Raw genomic sequence first — 24,877 nt, forward strand, 5'->3', positions numbered from 1 at the left:
TATGACATGAGTTTTCTGATCCGGACACTTTGGGATCAAAGTCGGTTGGACACGGCCCCTGGAACAAAATGAGTTTGACTCTCCTGGGTTAGAGGCTTAAGAGCCGCGTCTAATGACCCGGAAAATACGGTAAACCTCAATTCAGAATTATTATTTCCAAGGAGAATATTTTAATTCAGAACAATTTAGTTCAGAACAAAAAAGCATCATGTAAACGTGGTCAATGTCTGTTTTTCTCTGTATTTTTGATTGATAAAACCACCTGTAACTGAATAAATGTAAAGTAGAGCTGTTTAAAGTCAAACTAGGGAACATTCCAGACAAAGCAGTGACGTATCCATAGAAACAAGGAGATGACAGACCAAACTGACCAACCGATAAGTTAGAAAATGTGAAATACTGATCCTAAAGTGACCAAAACATGTTTAAGAGGGAATCAAAACCATAAAAAAGGCAAAATGTGTGTTCTTTAAAAACAAAGAGGAGTTTTTCCTGCATCTAAACTGTAAATAAATGAAACAAACACTGCTCCAAATGTGTGTTTTTGAGGTGTCGTGGTTAAAACGTTCATCAAAATGTTTCCTTCAAGTTAGTTTTCAAACCCAGAAGAATTTTACATCATCCATCCCTTGTAAAATAAAAAAAATAATTGCCAAAACTCAAAGTAAAAGTGAATTTTGAGTCGTGTTTGTGCTGAGTTTGTGGGACCGGGTCAAACTGGAGCAGGACCAATCTTCTACAGCAGGTTCAGAGTCTTTCCACAGTCTCCTCCATTGGCTTCAGCAGGTTGTAAGATCTTCCTCGCTCCAGAGGTTCTTCTCCGAAAGAAGGTTCAGAAGGTCGGCAGATCTTCACTCAGAGCATCATCATCGTTTTATTCTGAAAGTTCACAATTCCTCCAGAAGGTTCAGTGAGTTTTGAGGTTTTCATTGATCGTATTGTCTCTAGAAGGTACAGAACGTTTCCTGGTTTGTTCTTGTCAAGAGGAATCAAACGTTTTATCACTTAGATCTTCTCCAGTGGCTTCTGTTGGTTGAAGGCTCTTCCTCGCAAAGCAGGTTCAGGACATTTGCCAGCTCAGGTCTTCTTCAGCAGGTGGACAGGTCTTCGTCGCTCAGCTCCTCCTCCGCCGTGGCCTTCTCGGGGATGGCCTCCAGACTTCGGCGTCCCTTCCCGTCTCCAGACTGGGACCCTCCTCCTCCTCCTCCTCCTTTGGTCAGGCTGCAGGTCAGAGCGGCGTAGTGGATCTGCTTCAGGTTCTCCTGGACCTCGCTCTTGGCGTGTTTCAGAAGGTCCGCCTGACCCTGAGGGAAAAACACAAAAGAAAAAGAACAGGAAAATCAGGAGGACGTCAAATAAGAAAATACAATGAAGTGAACCCACAGACTGTATGTTTGAATCAGGGGTGAGCGAGTGAAGTTTTTTCCATCAGGCCACATGAGAAACAGAAAATATTGTGGAGGCCAAAGTTTTAAATCAGTTCTGCAGAATATTAATTGTATTTCTTTATAACAAAGTAGTAAATCTCATTGATCTGACGAGCTGCTCAGACTGGGAAGAGTTTATGTTCTGACTAAACAATGAAAAAGTGAGACTCCCGACCAAAAAATATAATAAAAAAAACAGCTCTAAAATAAAAGTAATGCAGCTTTAGTTGATGTGTGGGGTAAAATGATAAAATATGTTTATTTTGTAATTACAAATGAGCTTAAATGGGTCGGTCAGAGTCGACCAAAGGGCTGCATGTGGAGCTCTGATATAAATGGATTTACAGTGCGTTTGTTTATCCATCCGACTCAGAGGTCCGAGGACGCACTGACACGCCCCTTTTCCTCTGACGGAACAACTCAGAACTCGGAAGAACTCGGAAGAACTCGGAAGAACTCGGAAGAGAGCAAAGATTCCAAGATAAAATCCAAGAGGCTGTGCCCAGTGTCACTTTTAAGTATGAACTGTTTTCATTATGTTTGGAGCTTTGGTGGTTTAAATTTTAGTCTGCGTCTGTATTACTGCAGTACTTTACTGCGTCCGTATTACTGCAGTACTTTACTGCGTCCGTATTACTGCAGTACTTTACTGCGTCCGTATTACTGCAGTACTTTACTGCGTCCGTATTACTGCAGTACTTTACTGCGCCCGTATTACTGCAGTACTTTACTGCGTCTGTATTACTGCAGTACTTTACTGCGTCCGTATTACTGCAGTACTTTACTGCGTCTGTATTACTGTCTGTGTTTGTGGTGGTCGTTGTTGTGTTGAAGTCAATATTGAACAAAGATTTGTTTTTCAAACACAACAGACTCCAGACTTTCCAAAACAGTAGAAAAAGTGAACACATCACACGAGGAAAAATAGAGTTAAAAAGTCTTTATTTAAATGACCAAAGTCGACATGTTTCGACCTGAACTGGTCTTCATCAGTTAAAAGTTAAGGTCGAAACATGTCGACTTTGGTCATTTAAATAAAGGCCTTTTAACTCTATTTTTCCTCGTGTGATGTGTTCACTTTTTCTACTGTTTTGGAGAGTCTGGAGTCTGTTGTGTTTGAGTTTTGATCCTTTTTTCCAACAGCCCAACCCTCTACCTGCTCCTACTGACTGGAACACCTGCAGCAAACAGACACATTTTTGTTCTTTCTGTAAAGATTTGTTTTTAACGTTTGTTACTAAACGTCCCTGGAGTCGCCAACAGGAGGCAAAGGACAAATTCAGTTTGTCGACTGGACAAAAGTTTATTTGGTGGAATATATTCCGCAGCTCATCACAGCTGCTTCTTTAGTTCTGGTGGGAAAGATGGTGGATACTTCCTTAAATCTGCCTGAATAGAAGATAAACATCAACAATAACACTTTTCCTGTTTGGCCTCCATGTTTTTCTCCAAGTCGGTCACACAGAACATAATAAACGTTTGTTTTGAAGTAAGTGTAAGTGTGAATGTGACGTTACATCCGAGATCCGAATAGGAGACGGACGGATAATTGAACGCACCGATAGCGAACCCGCTGCATTCCAAAGAGGAAGTGAACATAGATGCACGTTTGGCTCCATCAGCTCTGGCTCCAGTTGACCTGACAAAGATTGTGTCTCTCTCTGCACCTGCTGCTGTCAGTCTTCCAAATTTTGGTTGTAAAATGTTCACATTAACTCTACCTGCTCTACACGATCAAGGTGTTTTTATTTCACAGTTTTGTCTGTAAATTTCTAATTTCTTCATATGAAACTAAGCTCCAAATTTGCTCGTATAACTGGAGCCGGACTCGTCACACTCCCTCAGTCGTCTTCTTTACACCGTCTATGAGTAAACCATGAACCTGATCACTTCAGAATGTTGAATATTTGTCGTCTCGTGATATTTGACCTCTTCATTTGGCCACTTCCTGAAACTTTAAATCAAAATCTTACTTTCAGTTTCATGGAAGTGGATTAGTGTGATACAGTTTGAAGTTCTAACACACCAGTTTGGAGTTAAAGGTTGTATGGAGGATTTTTTTTTTTTTTTCAAATTGTCACTGAAAGTTTAAAATACCATTACAGAGACACAACAGCCTTGTAATTATGATGACCAAAAAAAAAAAAGAACGAAAATCTATCAACTGTGGACGTAGTGAGGCCAGATAAACATCAGCCAATAGAAAACGAGGCTGCCTCTTTATCTATTGGCTGTTAGGTTGTCAATCAAACTCCCTAGTATAACTGATTCGTCGGCGCGCTGGGATTATGTGGTTTATGCAGCGGTTCTTAGAGGCTTTTTCAAACTGTCGCTTCCTCACAAATCGCACAAAGTTTGTCGCGATGTCGGACGAGAATCCACGACCAGTTCGCCGCCAAAGAAAGTCCGTTTTTGAGGTCGCCGAAAGAAGAAGAGAAGGGGAAAAGGAGCGAAGACAAACTGAGGTGATTCTTGGAGATTCCTTCCAGCGATGGCGCGAATGAAGCAGACGAAGAGTCTTAAAAACTAAAGACGTGTTGGTCGCTAAATTATTTCTAGACAGGTCACTTCAACGGTAATTCTGAACGCGCACTGGATGTAAACAAGCGTGATTTCTAGAGTAAAGAGGCGGGAGGAGGTGTTTCTACTGAGGGAAGGTGGTGTCACGCACGCGCAACATTTGAAAAAGGACTGTCGCTGTACTTCACTTCCCTTAAAAAATCCTTTATACAACCTTTAAGGAGAAAGTTCTGAGATTAAAATGAAGTGTCCAGGGTTTTGTCTGGTGTCTGTGGCTGTCTGGACCCCCAGGTGAGGCGGAGAGCCCGGTGATCTCCTGACCTTGAGGATGGTGATGTTCCAGGTGAAGCTCTCCACGGCCTTGTGCAGCTTACGTCCCTTCAGTCCCTCCTTCACCGCCAGCTCGTGGAGGTTCTCGTGGAACTGCATCGCTGGGGACACAAAGTACACAAGTATTTAACCACAACAGAAACCACAGGGCAGATAATACTCCCTACAACTGCACGACAACTCAGATAATACTCCCTACAACTGTACAACAACACACCCTTATTTAACAGATAATACTCCCTACAACTGTACGACAACTCAGATAATACTCAATACAACTGTACAACAACACACCCTTATTTAACATATAATACTCCCTACAACCGTACGACAACTCAGATAATACTCCCTACAACTGGGCAACTCACTCTTATGTAACAGATAATACTCCCTACAACTGCACGACAACTCAGATAATACTCCCTACAACTGTGCAACAACTCGCCCTTATGTAACAGATAATACTCCCTACAACTGCACGACAACTCAGATAATACTCCCTACAACTGTAACAACTCACTCTTATGAAACAGATAATACTCCCTACAACTGTACAACAACTCAGCCTTTATTTTATATTTTATTCCTTTTTTATTATTTTTTTGACTTGTACATTTACATTTATATAATTTTATCTTATTTCACACGTCTCTTTCTTTTTTTTTTTTTTTTTTTTTACGATTTATTTACAATTTATAATTACTATTTATATTTTTTACTTTTTAAAGTTTGTTTAAATTAAGTCAAATTGAACGTAAAAACATTTGGAGCTGAAACAGTTGAGATGATTTTTGTTAAAAAAGTAAAAAAAAAAAACAATACTTGTGTCTTTGAGCCGTTCGACAGAAGCTTTTAAACGGTTCTATAATTCAGATCAAAACGAGACGGGTCGGTTCTGGGTCGAGCTGCTGCTGCTGGAGTGTTTGGTTTGAGAGCAGCAGACACATGAGTGGATGACGCAAACCTCTCCACATCTCTCATTCTCTCAGATTCTCCACGAGGTTCAGAGCGGCTCAGAGTTCAGAATCCACAGCCTCCTCCTCCTCGTCCTCCTTCGTCTAAAGAACATACGTCAGATCCTCCTCGTTCGTCTAAAGAACATACGTCAGATCCTCCTCGTTCGTCTAAAGAACATACATCAGACCCTCCTCGTTCATCTGAAAAACATGCGTCAGATCCTCCTCTTAACTAAAGAACATACGTCAGATCCTCCTCGTTCATCTAAAGAACATACGTCAGATCATCCTTCATCTAAGAACATACGTCAGATTCCTCGTTCATCTAAAGAACATTCGTCAGATCCTCCTCGTTCATCTAAAGAACATTCGTCAGATCCTCCTCGTTCATCTAAAGAACATTCGTCAGATCCTCCTCGTTCATCTAAAGAACATACGTCAGATCCTCCTCCTTTAACTAAAGAACATACATCAGATCCTCCTCGTTCATCTAAAGAACATACGTCAGATCCTCCTCGTTCGTCTAAAGAACATACGTCAGATCCTCCTCTTCATCTAAAGAACATACGTCAGATCCTCCTCGTTCGTCTAAAGAACATACGTCAGATCCTCCTCGTTCGTCTAAAGAACATACGTCAGATCCTCCTCGTTCGTCTAAAGAACATACGTCAGATCCTCCTCTTCATCTAAAGAACATATGTCAGATCCTCCTCGTTCATCTAAAGAACATACGTCAGATCCTCCTCCTTCATCTAAAGAACATACGTCAGATCCTCCTCGTTCATCTAAAAAACATACATCAGATCCTCCTTCATCTAAAGAACATACGTCAGATCCTCCTCCTTCGTCTAAAGAACATACGTCAGATCCTCCTCTTCATCTAAAGAACATACGTCAGATCCTCCTCCTTCGTCTAAAGAACATACGTCAGATCCTCCTCCTTCGTCTAAAGAACATACGTCAGATCCTCCTCCTTCATCTAAAGAACATACGTCAGATCCTCCTCCTTCGTCTAAAGAACATACGTCAGATCCTCCTCCTTCAACTAAAGAACATACATCAGATCCTACTCGTTTGTCTAAAGAACATAAGTCAGATCCTCCTCGTTCATGTAAAGAACATACGTCAGATCCTCCTCGTTCGTCTAAAGAACATACGTCAGATCCTCCTTCATCTAAAGAACATTCGTCAGATCCTCCTCGTTCGTCTAAAGAACATTCGTCAGATCCTCCTCGTTCGTCTAAAGAACATACGTCAGATCCTCCTCGTTCATCTAAAGAACATACGTCAGATCCTCCTTCATCTAAAGAACATTCGTCAGATCCTCCTCGTTCGTCTAAAGAACATTCGTCAGATCCTCCTCGTTCGTCTAAAGAACATACGTCAGATCCTCCTCGTTCGTCTAAAGAACATACGTCAGATCCTCCTCGTTCATCTAAAGAACATACGTCAGATCCTCTTCCTTTGTCTAAAGAACATACGTCAGATCCTCCTCCTTCATCTAAAGAACATACGTCAGATCCTCCTCCTTCGTCTAAAGAACATACGTCAGATCCTCCTCCTTCGTCTAAAGAACATACGTCAGATCCTCCTCCTTCATCTAAAGAACATACGTCAGATCCTCCTTCGTCTAAAGAACATACGTCAGATCCTCCCCTTCAACTAAAGAACATACATCAGATCCTACTCGTTTGTCTAAAGAACATAAGTCAGATCCTCCTCGTTCTAAAGAACATACGTCAGATCCTCCTCCTTCGTCTAAAGAACATACGTCAGATCCTCCTCCTTCATCTAAAGAACATACGTCAGATCCTCCTCCTTCGTCTAAAGAACATACGTCAGATCCTCCTCCTTCAACTAAAGAACATACATCAGATCCTACTCGTTTGTCTAAAGAACATAAGTCAGATCCTCCTCGTTCATGTAAAGAACATACGTCAGATCCTCCTCGTTCATCTAAAGAACATTCGTCAGATCCTCCTCGTTCGTCTAAAGAACATTCGTCAGATCCTCCTCGTTCGTCTAAAGAACATACGTCAGATCCTCCTCGTTCGTCTAAAGAACATACGTCAGATCCTCCTCGTTCATGTCTAAAGAACATACGTCAGATCCTCCTCGTTCGTCTAAAGAACATACGTCAGATCCTCCTCGTCCTACAGAGCGTACAAAGCTCTGGAGCTGTCACACCAGACCCACACTTTGTTCTCCAAACACCTGAAGACCTGAACCAAACCACATCACACGTCGCTTCTGCTGGACGTCACCGTGAAGACGCATGTTGGTTTTATTTAGGACCAGAAAGAAGATTTATTTTGGCTAAAATTTCACCTTCTACACCTCCTTGTTAAAGCTGTTCCTGATATTTATTGTCTGAAAAAAACGGTTTGCAGTGATCCAAAGTTCTTCCTCTCTCACCTTAAAAGCATCAGAACTTCCCGATTACTCTCCACGATGAGATTATTCACGCTTTTAGCAATCCTCAAAGACCAGAGAGGAGTTTCGCAGCTGCCCTCTGTCTTCCACATCCAACATCTCCACCTCCAACTGTCTCAGCAGAACGAGGAACATCATCAAGAACAAAACACACACCCGACTTCCACCTCTTCAACCTGTGGCCTTCTGACAGGAGCTTCAGGTCCAGACCAGCTTCATTACACTGTGTATAATGACAATAAAGGCTTTCTATTCTGTTCTATTCTGTTCTATCAAAAGCTAGTATGCTAACAAGTACTTCCTGATTATCGACAATAATACTTTATCATGTTCATAATTAGATGAACAAAATACAGAGCAGAATCATTTTAACTGAAGAGCTGCTTTTACAATCTGAACTGGGGAATTTGCTCAAATACAAAGGGGGAAAAATGAAAGAAACCTCTTGTACATTTTTTTAATTTTTTTATTTAAATTTTTTGGGTTTGTCCAAGTGAACTTGTGTCATTATCCACTGTTTTAAAGAAACAAAGTTAAATAAAATGAAAACAGAAAACTGAGCACAACAACGGCCTCGATCCACAGAACAACGCAACATTTGAACTGAACACAAGTGTTTTAAAACGTTCACATCCTCAGTGAAAGAAACAGGACTGAACCGGTCCGCTTCTCTCTCTCTCTTTTCCATTCTTTCTCTTTATATTCCTCCCTGTGTTGTGAACTTGTGACTTGCCTCTGTCTCTTTTTGCTTTTGCTCTCTTCTGTTTACACTCTACATACACACTGTAAAAGTCATTCTAGTGAAGGAGTATGGAAGGAGTATGGAAGGAGTATGGAAGGAGTATGGAAGGAGTATGGAAGGAGTTTGCTTCTGAAGAGTGTGGACGCTATCCTTGCCTGCTCCTGCTGTTTTTGCTTTTTAATCAGTTTACCTCCTCCAACAACAGATAATGTGTCTATTTTTGATTTCCTTTTAAGTAAATTAATACTTTTAAACATTTTTTAAACAAACTTTAAAAAGTAAAAATATAAATAGTAATTATAAATTGTAAATAAGTCGTAAAAAAAAAAAAAAAAGAAAAAAAGAAAGAGACGTGTGAAATAAGATAAAATTATATAAATGTAAATGTACAAGTCAAAAAAATAATAAAAAAGGAATAAAATATAAAATCTCAAGGCTGAGTTGTTGTACAGTTGTAGGGAGTATTATCTGTTACATAAGGGCATGTTGTTGTACAGTTGTAGGGAGTATTATCTGTGACATAAGGCCATGTTGTTGTACAGTTGTAGGGAGTATTATCTGTTACATAAGGGTGAGTTCGTGGACAGTTGTAGGGAGTATTATCTGATTGTCGTGCAGTTGTAGGGAGTATTATCTGTTACATAAGGGTGAGTTGTTACAGTTGTAGGGAGTATTATCTGAGTTGTCGTGCAGTTGTAGGGAGTATTATCTGTTACATAAGAGTGAGTTGCACAGTTGTAGGGAGTATTATCTGTTACATAAGAGTGAGTTGCACAGTTGTAGGGAGTATTATCTGTTACATAAGAGTGAGTTGCACAGTTGTAGGGAGTATTATCTGTTACATAAGAGTGAGTTGCACAGTTGTAGGGAGTATTATCTGTTACATAAGAGTGAATTGCACATTTTTACATTTTTTTTTAAACAAATCATCTGATGAGCCAGCAACATGTCGGGGAGAAGAAACCAAGGGAATTCTATCTGTGGGCGCTGTCGGATCTATCAACAAGACATTTATGAGCTACAAGCACAGATATTTACTTTAGAAACTGAAAAAGGACTTCATCAGACGCTACAGGGACGTCCAGTGGTGAGAAACCTACAGTTACTTCCAGAGAAGAGGGTGGAAATTCTTTCAACTTAAACCTGAGTGACACTGTGTCTTTTCCAAAACTTGGTACAGAGTGTCACATGAACATCTCACACACCGACCTCCTGCTGGTGCCAGAGTCACGACTAAACAAGGGGAGTCAGAGTTTCAGGTTCATGCAGCTAAAACCTGGAACAGTCTGAACATGTGAGACAGACTCTTCTGTGACGCTGTTTAAATCCAGACTCTAAACATTTCTGTTTAACTGTGCAAATAACTGAAAGGTTTTCATTCCGCACTCTTCTCTCCAATTTATGTCTCTCTTTTTTTATTTTAATCTCCATGATTATTTATGTTTTGATTTGTTTTGATTATGCCAATGATGTTCATTTTGTCTTCTTATAAACTTTAACTTCTTAGGTTCTTTTTAAAGACAATGCAGTAAAGTGTATTTACCTTGTTGACATGTTTCGGCTGCTAGCTAAAGCAGAACAGGAAAACCTAAAATCCACCACATCAGACACTGTAAAAGGAACAACCACATTCTGGATCAGGTCGGGGCTCGGGTCATTGGATCAGAAAACAACAAGTTCAAACGCTGGATCAAGGAGGACGGTGAAATCAGGAAACGAGGCACTGACAGCATTAACCGTGATGACGGAGCGTTCCTCCTTTCACACACCTGGGACACCCTCCTCCAGAGACACCGGGCGACGGGAGGCGTGGTCAGTCTGAGCGACCTGCAGGTCCATCAGGTCTGACCACGCCCACAGGAAGTAACAACAGCTGATATACGACACGTCACCACCAACACCAGGGACAAATCTGAAGACGCAGCAGCCGAAACATGTCAACAAGTAAACACACTTTACTGCATCGTCTTTAAAAACGAACCTAAGAAGTTAAAGTTATTGTTTTGATTATGATTTTAATGTATTTCTTATTCTGTAAAGCACTTTGAATTACTTTGTGTACGAATTGTGCCGTACAAATAAACTTGTCTTGCCTACATCCTCCCTGTGCTGTGATCTCTGACTTTCTTCTTTTTCCTGAGCCTGTGACATCTTTCTCTTTCGCTCTCTTCCCTCTCTCTCTCTCTCCTCCCTGTGTTATGAAACTGTGACTTCCCTCTCTTCTCTCTCTTTCTTTATAAATTTATACATCCTCTGTTCACGTCCTCAGTCCTATAAACAATGACTGAAAAATCAAAGCACTTTTCTCTTTCTCTCTCTCCTCCTCTCCTCTCTCTGTCCATCGTCTCTGTACATCGTCTCTCTCTAACCTTGCTTCTTCTCCTCTCTCCTCCCTGTGTCGTGTGTTGTGTGTCGTGTGTTGTATATTGTGTGTTGTGTTGTGCGTCTGTGTCTCTGCAGTCACCACTTCCTCTCTGTTGTTGTTGTCACGGTGCTGTGCCGTCGCCATGGAGACACATGCAGACTCCAGATGCACAAGACACACACAAACTACACACACACACACAAACTACACACAAACTACACACAAACACACAAACTACACACAAACACACAAAACACACAAACTACACACACTGTTCTTTCTAGACTATATTTACTCTACTTGAGAAAGAGGGTTTTAATTTTAATTTCTTTTTTTTTTTCTTAAAAAAAAAAGTTAAATAAAAAATAAAACAAAAAAATATTGTCACTGTGCTATTTTTTATTTATTTATTTATTTATTTTTATCTCAGTGGATTTTGTTTCCTGGTGAAATAAAGGTTAAACTACATAAAAAAAATACTATTAAACACATTACGCTATCTAAAGGCACTGAACTGTCTAAAGGCATTTCAATTTTAACTTTAATTTCGTTGTAATTTTTATTTATTATTATTAACTATTTTTTTGTCTGTTTGTTTTTCCTGGCTAAATAAAGGTTAAATAAAAATAAATAAATAAAATAATGTCACTGTGCAATCCAAAGGCACTGCACTGTCTAGACTGCTTGAAAATAAAATAATTAAATAAAATAAAATAACTAAATAAATAAATCATCTCAGTGGCTTTTGTTTCCTGATTAAATAAAGGTTAAAATAAATAAAAATAATACTATTAAACACATTATGCTATCTAAAGGCATTGGACTGTCAACAATTAATTTCAAATTTAATTTCAATTTCTTTTTTTTTTTTTTTCTGGTTAAATAAAGGTTAAATAAAATAAATTTAAAATAAAATAAAATAAATAAAGTCACTGCGCAATCTAAAGGCACTACACTCTCTAGACTGCTTAAAATAATAACAATAATAATAAAATAAATAAATAAATAAATCATCTCAGTGAATTTTGTTTCCTGGTTAAATAAAGGTTAAACAAAATAAGAATAATAATATTAAAGGCAGTGCACTGTCTAGACTGCTTGAAAAGAGTTTTTTTTTTTTTTTTTTTTTAATCTCACTGGGATTTCTTTCCTGATTAAAAAAAAGCTTAAATAAAAAGTGAATAAAATAATAAAGACACATGTTCTCTGCAGACTGTGCCCGGTGTTGGTGTGTTGGTTTGTTATCTGGAGGCACTGTCCTGTCTGAGGTCACTGCTGCGCCCGAGTGACTCACACACATAACGGACTCTCGGGGTTTGTCTCACAGAATGAAATGTTCTACACTCTGATCAGTACAAATCTATGAGGAAGGAAACTGAAAACGAGGCCACTGCCCATTTTTGCAAACACAAAAAAACCACAGAACCTGAGCTGTTCTGCAAAAACAAAAGTCATGCCACAGCGCTCGCACTTTTCAGTCTGAACTTCATCGTTTGCCATTTTTATTCATATTTTGATGTTTTGTTTAAGTTAAAATATGAAATTAAATACACTGCATATCAAAATTAACCCTTTTTTCTCATGAGTGTGTCTAAAAATGCAGCAAAATACAGGAAGTTGTGTTTGGAAAGAAGCTCGAGAGAAGGTGAAGGTTTTACAACATTAATTAAAAGCTCCGATATTTCGCAAAATTAACTGTTGTGAACATTAAGTCATGTTAGAAAGTTGTTTCCTCGTCACAAACAGAGCTGGACTTGTGTTTTGTTTCATTCACATGTTTGAGTAACTCTTTATTATCAGTCTGTTTACATCTGCAAAGCTCTAAATGCTCTGTTCCCCTTTGTGATGTCATGAAGTGGTAGTTTTCGAGTGAACAGCTTTTTCTTTTTAACCTTTAGTTCAGTAGAGATCGACACTTCCAGAGATGAAATGATCCAAATAGAATAAAAACACAGTGGAGCACTTTCTGTATCACCACATGACATCACAAGGTGCAACAGAGTTTTCAGTCTGAGGCCCCATTCACACTGGTGTGTATGTGAGTGGTGTTGTTGTGTGTACAGTGTTCGTTCACATTAATCCGATTGAAAACGGCTCCAGAGACGGAACGATCTGGTGCCTCCAGCTCCACGAGTTCATGTTGGTCCAGATGTGACGGGGACTGTGTGGACTCCTGAAAACTCTGATACTCTGAACATGTAGAGAGCTGAGAGTCTCGTCTCTGAACACCCCTCTGTCACAGAGAGAACACCCCTCACACAGAGAGAACACCCCTCTGTGACACAGAGAGAACACCCCTCTGACACAGAGAGAACACCCCTCTTCTGTCACAGAGAGAACACCCCTCTGTCACAGAGAGAACACCCCTCTGTCACACAGAGAGAACACCCCTCTGTCACAGAGAGAACACCCTCTCACAGAGAGAACACCCTCTGTGACACAGAGAGAACACCCCTCTGACACACCCTCTGACACAGAGAGAACACCCCTCTGTCACAGAGAGAACAGAGAGAACACCCTGACACCCCTCTGTAACACACACAGAGAGAACACCTCTGACACAGAGAGAACACCCCTCTGTACACACACACAGAGAGAACACCCCTCTGACACAGAGAGAACACCCCTCTGACACAGAGAGAACACCCCTCTGTCACAGAGAGAACACCCCTCTGACACAGAGAGAACACCCCTCTGTCACAGAGAGAACACCCCTCTCAGAGAGAACACCCCTCACACAGAGAGAACACACCCTCTGTGACACAGAGAGAACACCCCTCTGTCACAGAGAGAACACCCCTCTGAGAGAACACACACAGAGAGAACACCCCTCTGTCACACAGAGAGAACACCCCTCTGTCACACAGAGAGAACACCCCTCTGTCACAGAGAGAACACTCACAGGCTGCGTTCAGACTGCACCTGAAGTGACCAAATCTGATTTTTCGTCTCTATGTTCCTGTATCTGATCTTTTATTGTCAGTCTGAACAACACAGATCCGATTTTTTCAAATGTGACCCAGGACACTTGGATCATGTGCTCCTAAAACTGATACATATCTGATCTTTTGACATGTGACTTCAGTGTGAACGGACAAAGTGCATTCATCCACCTACACGTCATCAACAAGACACAAACGGACACAAACATTCTTCTCGTCACACGTTCCTTTCAACGTTCTGTCCCACAAAACACCACAACCCAAAACCTGGTCCTTCTCCTTCTCAATCTCCTCCTTAAAACAAGTCAGTTGTTCATGTTCTGGCTCCGGTACGAGAGGAACTTTAAAATCTCCAGGTGCTCGATGCTGCGTCCATGTTTGTTCAACTTGTGTAAACACAGAGACGCTCGCTGCGGTTGACGTCGTCGTGTCTCCAGTGTCACATGTGGGACACTTTTGGACCGTTTAATGTTCACACTGGAGTCACATACAAGTCACATTTAACTGGAAATGTGAACGACCTCGAAAAAACATCGGATTTCACACAAAAAATCTGAATTGAGCGTTAAACCTGCAGTCTGAACGTAGCCAGAGTCTAAAGTGACACAGTGTGATTCTGATAAGAGCTCGTTTAAAGTCGTCTGCAGATAAAAGAGCAGCGATGTCACTGCTCTGATCAAACCTCTCACTTTCTGTGAGTAACAGAAGCTGGTGAACAGGATTCCCCGAGCTGACACCTCCACACACACACACACACACACACAACACACACACACACACACACGACACGGCTGACACTATTAAACACACTGGTGCTGTTCCCACGGCAACGGCCCAACGACAGCACAAACATACACACACACACACACACACGGTAACAGAGCGAGGGCGCCAGACGGGAACACACGTGCACGCCCACCAGGCTCTCATGCACGCTCACAGGCTCTCGTGCACGCTCACCAGGCTCTCGTGCACGCCCACCAGGCTCTCGTGCACGCTCACAGGCTCGTGCACGCTCACAGGCTCTCGTGCACGCCCACCAGGCTCTCGTGCACGCTCACAGGCTCGTGCACGCTCACATGCACGTGCACGCTCACATGCACGCTCCTCACACTGTAATGTTTTGCTCGTGCTGAGATTTAAAGAGCGAGTGTAACATTTCTCTGGTGTATTTTCTGTCATCACAAAACATATTTATGGGCCCAGGTCAAGCAGAAGTAAACAAAGGTCTAAAATTCAAGTTAATTCATCTGATATAAAAAGTGTATTGAACAGATACATATGTACTCGAGTTTATGAAACTGTTGACCTTTTTTCTGTTCCATTTTTGGTTCTAAAGTTCCATCCGTTTTAAACAGACCATGAATGAAACATGGAACAAAAATTATTTCCCAAATCCTCTTCAGGTGAACTTTCAAGCTTAATCTTTGACTAATCTATTCAATCTTTGAACTGTTGATGAAGGTTCATGATTTTTCCAAAAAAAAAAAAAAAAAAAAATTTAAATGATAAAAATGTTCTTGGAAGGACTGACATATTTTATAGAAATAGTTTCCTTTCATTTTGAAAGTAATATTAAAGAATTCGGAAGAAAAAAGCAACAAATTATGTAAAATCCTGCACCTTCTATTTCAGGCATGTCCAAACTATGGCCCGGGGGCCAAATGCGGCCCTCAGACAAATTTTTATTGGCCCTCAGGCTTCCAGGTGAATTGGCCCAAATTACCTTGCATCAATTAAAAAATATTTTTTTACTGCAAGTTTTTTTTTTTAAATCTACCTTGATAAAGCTCATATTTAATATTTCATTTGTGAGTTTGAGGATCTTAGCATGAATAAAGTCTGATGGTTCATTCTAACGTGTTAAACATGCACATATTTCAATTATTCCCTGTACTGAGCTCCAGTCTACGGCCCCTGATCAACCCTCTGCTTCATCTGTGTTTGGATTTGTGGCCCTTGATGAAAAAAGTTTGACACCCCTGTTCTACTTGTTTGTACAATTTTCCCTCCGTTACTTTTCCCTCCGTTACCATGACCTTTCTTAATAAAAAATCTCATGAGTCAAAAAGTAAGAGGTTTTTCAACCTAATCTTGTACCATATGGTAGAAAACTATATGAAGCAAATATTCAAACCAGTTTGTTAAGGATATGGAAGTGAGAACCAAGAGTTATCACTGTTTGGATTTATTGACCAAAAAAGTGCTGCATATTTCATTCCCTCCGTTACCGACATGAGTTTTTAAATTTTTTGTCAACAACTTGAAAGAATATCACAGGTTTAACTTGACCCTGTTGGAGTGTAACTCTTTCCTACATTCTGATACTTTACTTATTTCAATAGTTCCTCTAGTTTCTGAATAAGAGACATTTGAATGTCAAAAATCTGCCTGTTTCCCTCCGTTACCACTTGACCAGACCCTTATATTTATATTTATATCACCAAATGATCTTGATTGTTTGGATTATTCTCTGAGAACCATGTGTATCATATTTTAAACTTAAACTCCTTTAGACTCAGACAAACTTTACTGATCCTCCAGAGAAATGACCTGGACACAGCAGCTCACACTTCACAACATATTATAATAACAAAGAGTAAAAGAAATAAACGGGGATAATAAATTCTGAATTATTTAGTTTCAGAAAATGGAAATCGCCAGAAGTTGAAAAAGTGTGAGTTTTAACAGTTGGCAAAGTTTTGTGACTTTTCTTCTTTGTTCACTGGGCAAATAATGGAATAATGAGCTGGTGATTTTATTATCATAAAAATATAATAATAACAAAGAATAATGTTCTGTTTTTTGTTTTTGTTTTGGCCAACAAACTATATATTTTCTGACAGCTCTGGTGCATTTCTACATCACGGTGAGAGTCTCTGGTCATGAGTCATGTCACGTCATTTCTCTTCCCGTCCACTAGGAGCATCACTTTATGATTCTAATAGGCCCTTCAACCAGCTTCTGCCACTCAGGCCTGAGCAGCACAAAAGAACAAGAGCCAGAGTCAAACAAGACATAATTATATAAATATAAATGTACAAGTCAAAATAAAACTGAAAAATAACTAATAAAAAGTCTCGACTATGTTCAAGATGGAGGCAAAACTTCAGTCCTCTTGTATAAGACTGAGATTTGTTATTTCACATTTTGTAAGTTTCACTTTTGTTTCGGACGTTCTGAGTCAAAAGTCACTCCCCCTTCAGAGCTCGATCCCCACACGATCCCCACACGATCCCCACACGATCCCCACACGATCCCACACGATCCCGACACGATCCCCACACGACCACACGATCCCCACACGATCCTGACACGATCCCCACCACGATCCACACGATCCCACACGATCCCCACACGACACGATCCCCACACGATCCCACACGATCCCACACGATCCACACGATCCCCGCACGATCCACACGATCCCGCACACGATCCCCACACGATCCCACGATCCCGCACGATCACACGATCCCCACATCACGATCCCCACATCACGATCACCACATGATCCACACGATCCCCGCACGAACGATCCCCACACGATCCCCACAATCCCACACGATATCCACACGATCCCCACACGACGATCACGATCACGATCCACACGATCCCACACGATCCTGACACGATCACGATCCCCACACGATCCCGACACGATCCCCACACGATCCACGCACGATCCCACACGATCCCCACACGATCAGCGCACGCTTCACTCATGAAACTCCTACGGAAGCCGAGAGGGTCACAACAAACGCAAACACCGCAACAAATACAAATGTGACAACACAACAAACCAAAAAAGCCACAACGGAAATGACCACAGGACTTTATTTTAATGCAAACGGCGCAACAAATACAAAAGCCACAACACAAACCCAAAAGCCACAACACATTAAAAAGCCACAACAGAAGTGACCGCGGGACTCTATTTTCCAACGGACCGATCAAGCGGCAAGTGAAGAAGAAGAACTACAACGTGAAAAGTAAAGGAACGGCGAAGTTGGAAACGTACGTAAAAGTAATTTATTGTTTTATCATTATTCGTTTCAAGGAGAAGGAAGTGCGTTTGACACTGGAGCTCATCTGTTCCTCGTCTTTGTGATTCTCTGCAGGATTTAAACCTGAGCCTCCCTCCACCTGCCGCCTCATCCTGTTCTGTCGACAGGAGATAAAAAGAGATTCTTCTGCTGTTTCTGTCATTCTGAACTTGTTTTTCAGGTGGAGGTGGAGGTTTCTCTAGTGATTTTTTTGTTAAACTAAAACGTTTGCATTTCAAATCCCTGCGTCTACATTTTGATTCTTAAACGTGACCAACTCTGAAAGGAAAAAAAAAAGCACATTAGCACATTTGAGCTGTCGTAACCGGAGCGAGAGTGAGATCCAGGTCCAGGTCCAGATCCAGAGCCGGGGGAGACTGAGGATTCCCTGTGACGCCGTCTCCGCACACATGACTCGCATGATTAAACACGCCGCTGCTGTTCCCATGGCAACGGGCCCCTAATCTAACACCCGCCTTAAATAAATAATGCATTCTGCAGCCGCTCCAGAGGCTCTGGAGGTGGGGACCTGCTTATCTTCAGGGAGACATTATTGCTTTGCAGGAATGTTCCACAGTACAGCATTAAAAGCTTTATCATGCATTTATTAATTCAGCAGTGATTTAATTGCTAAAAAATACCTTAAGTGACACGAATTCTTACTGTGAGTGTTGAGCGGGTTTAACTCTGGACCCAGTCAAACAGAAGTAAACAACAAGACCAAAACTTCAAGTTAATTCATCTGATATAAAAGTGTATTGAACAGATACATATGTACTCGAGTTTATCAAACTGTTGACCTTTTTTCTGGACCATTTTTGGTTGTAAAGTTCCATCCGTTTTAAACAGACCATGAATGAAACATGGAACAAAAATTATTTCCCAAATTTCAAAGACCCAAAAATCATGTAAATAAATGTTTGTATTTCATCATATCTTGTGTTATTCCATCTTTGAACTGTTGATGAAGGGACAGGATTTAAAAAAAAAAAAAAGTATTTAAAATGATAAAAATGTTCTTGGAAGGACTGACATATTTTATAGAAATAGTTTCTTTCATTTTGAACCTAAAATTGTGCACCACTTTCTTTCACTTCATAAAGAAGTTTAAATGTTTAACTCTGGACAGAAACATGAAATATGAGACTTAGTTTGTGCTGTAGAACTTTGTTGTTCTGTTTCTGATTAGTTTGTTTCCTCCTGCTGTATTTTTGAAGATGAACTGATCAAGATGAAGCTCTGACAAAGGAATAAAGGGTAAAGGCAGAATAAGCTTAAACTTCAGCCTGCACCTTTTCAGTCTGTGTGTGTTAAATATGACTGTTTATGAATTAATGTCAAAAAATATACCTGTGACCCAAATAAATAAATAAAATAAATAAATAAATATATATAAGTAATATTAAAGTATTTGGAAGAAAAAGCGACACATGATGTAAAATCCTGCACCTTCTACTTGTTTGTTACTTTTCCCTCCGTTACCATGAACTTTCTTAATAAAAAATCTCATGAGTCAAAAAGTCAGAGGTTTTTCAACCTAATCTTGTACCATATGGTAGAAAACTATATGAAGCAAATATTCAAACCAGTTTGTTAAGGATATGTAAGTGAGAACCAAGAGTTTCACTGTTTGGATTTATTGACCAAAAAGTGCTGCATATTTCATTCCCTCCGTTACCGACATGAGTTTTTAAATTTTTTGTCAACAACTTGAAAGAATCTCACAGGTTTAACTTGACCCTGTTGGAGTGTAACTCTTTCCTACATTCTGATACTTTACTTATTTCAATAGTTCCTCTAGTTTCTGAATAAGAGACATTTGAATGTCAAAAATCTGACCCTGTTTCCCTCCGTTACCACTTGACCGGACCCATATATTTATATTTATATCACCAAATGATCTTGATTGTTTGGATTATTCTCTGAGAACCATGTGTATCATATTTTAAACTTAAACTCGTTTAGACTCAGACAAACTTTACTGATCCTCCAGAGAAATGACCTGGACACAGCAGCTCACACTTCACAACATATTATAATAACAAAGAGTAAAAGAAATAAACGGGGATAATAAATTCTGAATTATTTAGTTTCAGAAAATGGAAATCGCCAAAAGTTTGAAAAAGTGTGAGTTTTATCAGTTGGCAAAGTTTTGTGGCTTTCCTTCTTTGTTCACTGGGCAAATAATGGAATAATGAGCTGGTGATTTTATTATCATAAAAATATAATAATAACAAAGAATAATGTTCTGTTTTTTGTTTTTGGCCAACAAACTATATATTTTCTGACAGCTCTGGTGCATTTCTACATCACGGTGAGAGTCTCGGGTCATGTCACGTCATTTCTCTTCCCGTCCACTAGGAGCATCACTTTATGATTCTAATACTTATACTTATAATAATAAGTAAGTAGTAATAATAATACTTATTTCAATAGTCCCTCTAGTTTCTGAATAAGAGACATCTGAATGTCAAAAATCTGCCTGTTTCCCTCCGTTACCACTTGACCAGACCCAGTAATAATGATGATACTTTTATAAAAACATTAATAAAAGTATTAAAATAATGTCATCATGAATTCAAATGAAAACACCTCAAGTTGAAGCTTTTCTCAGCAATTTTTAGGTGAGATTAAAAAAGAGATTAATTAGATTCATTAATTACAGATCATAATTAATTCATCTCTCTCGACAGCACTAATTATAACCAGTGTTGCACCTGTGCAGGTTTTGGACGAACATGAACTGAACGTTGTTTTCCTGCCTGATGAACGAACTGTGACCTCGTTCATTCTGGAGTTTGTGAACGAAATGAGCTTCTGTTTAACTTTGTTCAATAAAGTGACAGATTTCTTTATTGTTCCAAGCGAAACATGGTTAAACAACCGTAAAGAGCCACAATATTCAGCTGAAAAACATCCAGTCTGACAACACCGGCCCCAGGGTCACGGTGCTGAGTCATCGAAAAGAGACGAAAGAAACACAGAAGCAACGAGGATTCATCACCTGAAACCTGGTTTAGACCTGGTTTAGACCTGGTTTAGTCCTGGTTTAGACCTGGTTTAGACCTGGTTTAGTCCTGGTTTAGACCTGGTTTAGACCTGGTTTAGACCTGGTTTAGTCCTGGTTTAGACCTGGTTTAGTCCTGGTTTAGTCCTGGTTTAGACCTGGTTTAGTCCTGGTTTAGTCCTGGTTTAGACCTGGTTTAGTCCTGGTTTCTGGTTTAGACCTGGTTTAGTCCTGGTTTAGACCTGGTTTAGACCTGGTTTAGTCCCTGGTTTAGACCTGGTTTACCTGGTTTAGACCTGGTTTAGTCCTGGTTTAGTCCTGGTTTAGACCTGGTTTAGACCTGGTTTAGTCCTGGTTTGTCCTGGTTTAGACCTGGTTTAGTCCTGGTTTTAGACCTGGTTTAGTCCTGGTTTAGTCCTGGTTTAGACCTGGTTTTAGACCTGGTTTAGTCCTGGTTTAGACCTGGTCCTGGTTTAGTCCTGGTTTAGACCTGGTTTAGACCTGGTTTTAGTCCTGGTTTAGACCTGGTTTAGACCTGGTTTAGTCCTGGTTTAGTCCTGGTTTAGTCCTGGTTTAGACCTGGTTTAGACCTGGTTTAGACCTGGTTTAGTCCTGGTTTAGACCTGGTTTAGTCCTGGTTTAGTCCTGGTTTAGTCCTGGTTTAGACCTGGTTTAGACCTGGTTTAGTCCTGGTTTAGTCCTGGTTTAGACCTGGTTTAGACCTGGTTTAGTCCTGGTTTAGACCTGGTTTAGTCCTGGTTTAGACCTGGTTTTAGACCTGGTTTAGTCCTGGTTTAGTCCTGGTTTAGTCCTGGTTTAGACCTGGTTTAGACCTGGTTTAGTCCTGGTTTAGTCCTGGTTTAGACCTGGTTTTAGTCCTGGTTTAGTCCTGGTTTAGACCTGGTTTAGACCTGGTTTAGTCCTGGTTTAGTCCTGGTTTAGTCCTGGTTTAGACCTGGTTTAGTCCTGGTTTAGACCTGGTTTAGTCCTGGTTTAGTCCTGGTTTAGTCCTGGTTTAGACCTGGTTTAGACCTGGTTTAGTCCTGGTTTAGTGGTTTAGTCCTGGTCCTGGTTTAGTCCTGGTTTAGTCCTGGTTTACACCTGGTTTAGTCCTGGTTTAGTCCTGGTTTAGACCTGTTTAGTCCTGGTTTAGTTTAGACCTGGTTTAGTCCTGGTTTAGTCCTGGTTAGACCTGGTTTAGTCCTGGTTTAGTCCTGGTTTAGTCCTGGTTTAGAGTCCTGGTTTAGTCCTGGTTTAGTCCTGGTTTAGTCCTGGTTTAGTCCTGGTTTAGTCCTGGTTTAGACCTGGTTTAGTCCTGGTTTAGTCCTAGTCCTGGTTTAGTCCTGGTTTAGTCCTGGTTTTAGACCTGGTTTAGTCCTGGTTTAGTTTAGTCCTGGTTCAGTCCTGGTTTAGTCCTGGTTTAGTCCTGGTTTAGACCTCATTTAGTCCTGGTTTAGTCCTGGTTTAGTCCTGGTTTAGTCCTGGTTTAGTCCTGGTTTAGTCCTGGTTTAGTCCTGGTTAGTCCTGGTTTAGTCCTGGTTTAGTCCTGGTTTAGTCCTGGTTTAGTCCTGGTTTAGTCCTGGTTTAGACCTGGTTTAGTCCTGGTTTAGTCCTGGTTTAGTCCTGGTTTAGTCCTGGTTTAGTCCCGGTCGTTGCTGCGTCATCGAAACAAGACGAAACACAAAAAGCAGCAGGAGCGACGAGGTTTCATCTTCTGAACATTGAAAAGAATCAATAACCTCATTTCTGTACAAACTCCACACTTCAGTCACATGAAGAGAAAAATTAAAACCACAAACATGAAACGGAAGCACCTGACCAGACTTTAACGTTTATAAAAGCACAAACGAAATCAAAAACCAAATCCTCCACACAAAACCCACTCACTGTGTTTCTAATGCGTCGATTCATCATTTGATCTGAAGATGAAATCGAACACAGTCTCATTGTTAAAACTGATCAAATAATGACTGTGGTTCTGTTTGGGCTTTGATCATGAAAAAGAATCACTCAAAAAAAAAAAAAAAAAAAAAAAAAGATCGATGAATTAGATCATTTTTTGGAACTAAGAACTAAACTGGTTCATTTCAAATTTGAACTTTGTGGTCAGACCGGTTTGTCAGAGTCTGATCCCGTCACATCTCAGAGGCTCAGAGTCTGGGTTTAGTCCTGGTTTAGTCCTGGTTTAGACCTGGTTTAGATCTGGTTTAGTCCTGGTTTGGTTTAGACCTGGTTTAGTCCTGGTTTAGACCTGGTTTAGACCTGGTTTTAGTCCTGGTTTAGTCCTGGTTTAGATCTGGTTTAGTCCTGGTTTAGTCCTGGTTTAGTCCTGGTTTAGAGTCCTGGTTAGTCCTGGTTTAGTCCTCCTGGTTTAGTCCTGGTTCAGTCTGGTTTAGTCCTGGTTTAGTCCTGGTTTAATATTATAATATATATATATATATATTATATATATATATATATATATATATATATTATATATATATATATATATATATATGTCTCAGACAGTGGGGTCCAGAGGAAGAGGAGCTGGAGGGACCATCATGGCATGCAGACAACCTACATACAATAACCACCGGAACATAACTGAAGTGGCTGATTCAAGAAATCCTACCAATGGCTTGAGAGGGTCTGAAGGACACACAGATCACTGATCCTGAGCTGCTCAGGAGCAGGACCTGGGCACTCGAGCAATAGAGGCCCAGATCTACCACACCAGACAAGACCCACGGTGTAGACTGTGCAAAGAGGCTCCTGAGACAGTCCAGCACATAACTGCGGGGTGTAAGATGCTGCAGGGAAAGCAAACATGGAGCGACATAACCAAGTGGTGCGGGCATAGTGTACAGAAACATCTGTGCAGGAGTACGGCTGGAAACCCCAGGATCAAGGTGGGAAACACCTCCAAAAGGTTGTGGAGAATGACCGAGCCAAGATCCTGTGGGACTTCCAGATACAGACTGACAGAATGGTGATGGCGAACCAACCAGAGTTGGTGGTGGATAAGAAACAGAGCAGAGCCGTGGTGGTGGTGACACATCGCAATACCAAGCGATGGTAATATCAGGAAAAAGGAACACGAGAAGCTAGAGAGAAATACCAGGGGCTCAAGGAAGAGCTGGAGAGAGCCTGGAAAGTAAAGGCATCAGTGGTGCCTGTGGTGATCGGACACTCGGGGCTGTAACCCCCAAACTGGAAGAGGCTTCAGAACGGGAAATACCGGGAAAAACAATGGAACATCTCAGTCCAGAAAAAGTGCAGTACTGGGAACAGCAAAGATACTGCGCAGAACTGTCAAGCTCCCAGGCCTCTGGTAGACGACCGAGCTCAATGAGGGTGAGAGACCAACCACCGTGGAAGGTGAGAAACACATTTTTTATATATATATATATATAATATATATATATATATATATATATCTGATATCCTGAATCCAAAAAAAAAAAGCATAACTAAATAAATATGGCAAACAGCTGAAATAAATTAGAAATAATAAAATAAACTGCGTATAAAATGTGCCTCGTAAACCTGAGGCATCAATAACCCGACACAACCTGAACCTTCAGAACATAAAAACAAGGTCAAATGGGCGAATTAATGACATGACGTACACTTCATATACAAACACAGACAATGACACTCGTCTTTTCACATGTACGTAACAATACTAACAATAACTTTTTTTTCTAATTTTTCGTCACGTCATCCGCCTGTTGTAACCACAATCCGTGCATCTCTAGTTTACATGTGTGACCCTTGATGAAAAGAGTGTGGACACCCCCCGATGTAGAAAATGAACTTTCCCAACACAGGTTATAAAACGGTTTAAAGAGTTTGAGTTTTGTGTCATCTTAAAGTTCTTTTTAAACTCCCAGATTCTCTCCTTCTCTCCTCTGAAGGACAAATCTAACCTGCCTCCACACTTCTTCTCTCCTGTCCTGGAGCTTTGTGCCGACTGTTCTGACCCACTTTCCCTCAGAAGCACGTGAGCTTTTCCTCCGGGACCAGGAGCAGTGTCCATAGAAACAGATCGATGCCCGAGTCCATCTGCCTGAGCCTGAGCCGCGTCCACACGGAGCTTCTGAACCTCCTCCAGCCCAACATGTCTG

General features: G+C 40.6%; 1 protein-coding gene across 1 annotated transcript in view; it reads right to left on the minus strand.

Moving 5' to 3' along the window:
• Nucleotides 1–1,161: 1,161 nt before the first annotated feature.
• Nucleotides 1,162–24,877, minus strand: part of LOC110164313 (inactive phospholipase C-like protein 2) — a 76,511-nt gene continuing 52,795 nt past the window's right edge. Inside the window, exons 4-5 of the mRNA XM_055163929.1 lie at nucleotides 4,269–4,378; nucleotides 1,162–1,304 (exon numbers count right to left, since the gene is read on the minus strand). Of these exons, the coding sequence (XP_055019904.1) occupies nucleotides 4,340–4,378 (39 nt within the window). The 3' untranslated portion in view covers nucleotides 1,162–1,304; nucleotides 4,269–4,339. The remainder of the gene's footprint in view (nucleotides 1,305–4,268; nucleotides 4,379–24,877) is intronic.

This window comes from Boleophthalmus pectinirostris, unplaced genomic scaffold (assembly GCF_026225935.1).
Source record: "Boleophthalmus pectinirostris isolate CB_2022bp ecotype Guang Dong unplaced genomic scaffold, ASM2622593v1 HiC_scaffold_6, whole genome shotgun sequence".
Lineage (NCBI taxonomy): Eukaryota > Metazoa > Chordata > Actinopteri > Gobiiformes > Gobiidae > Boleophthalmus > Boleophthalmus pectinirostris.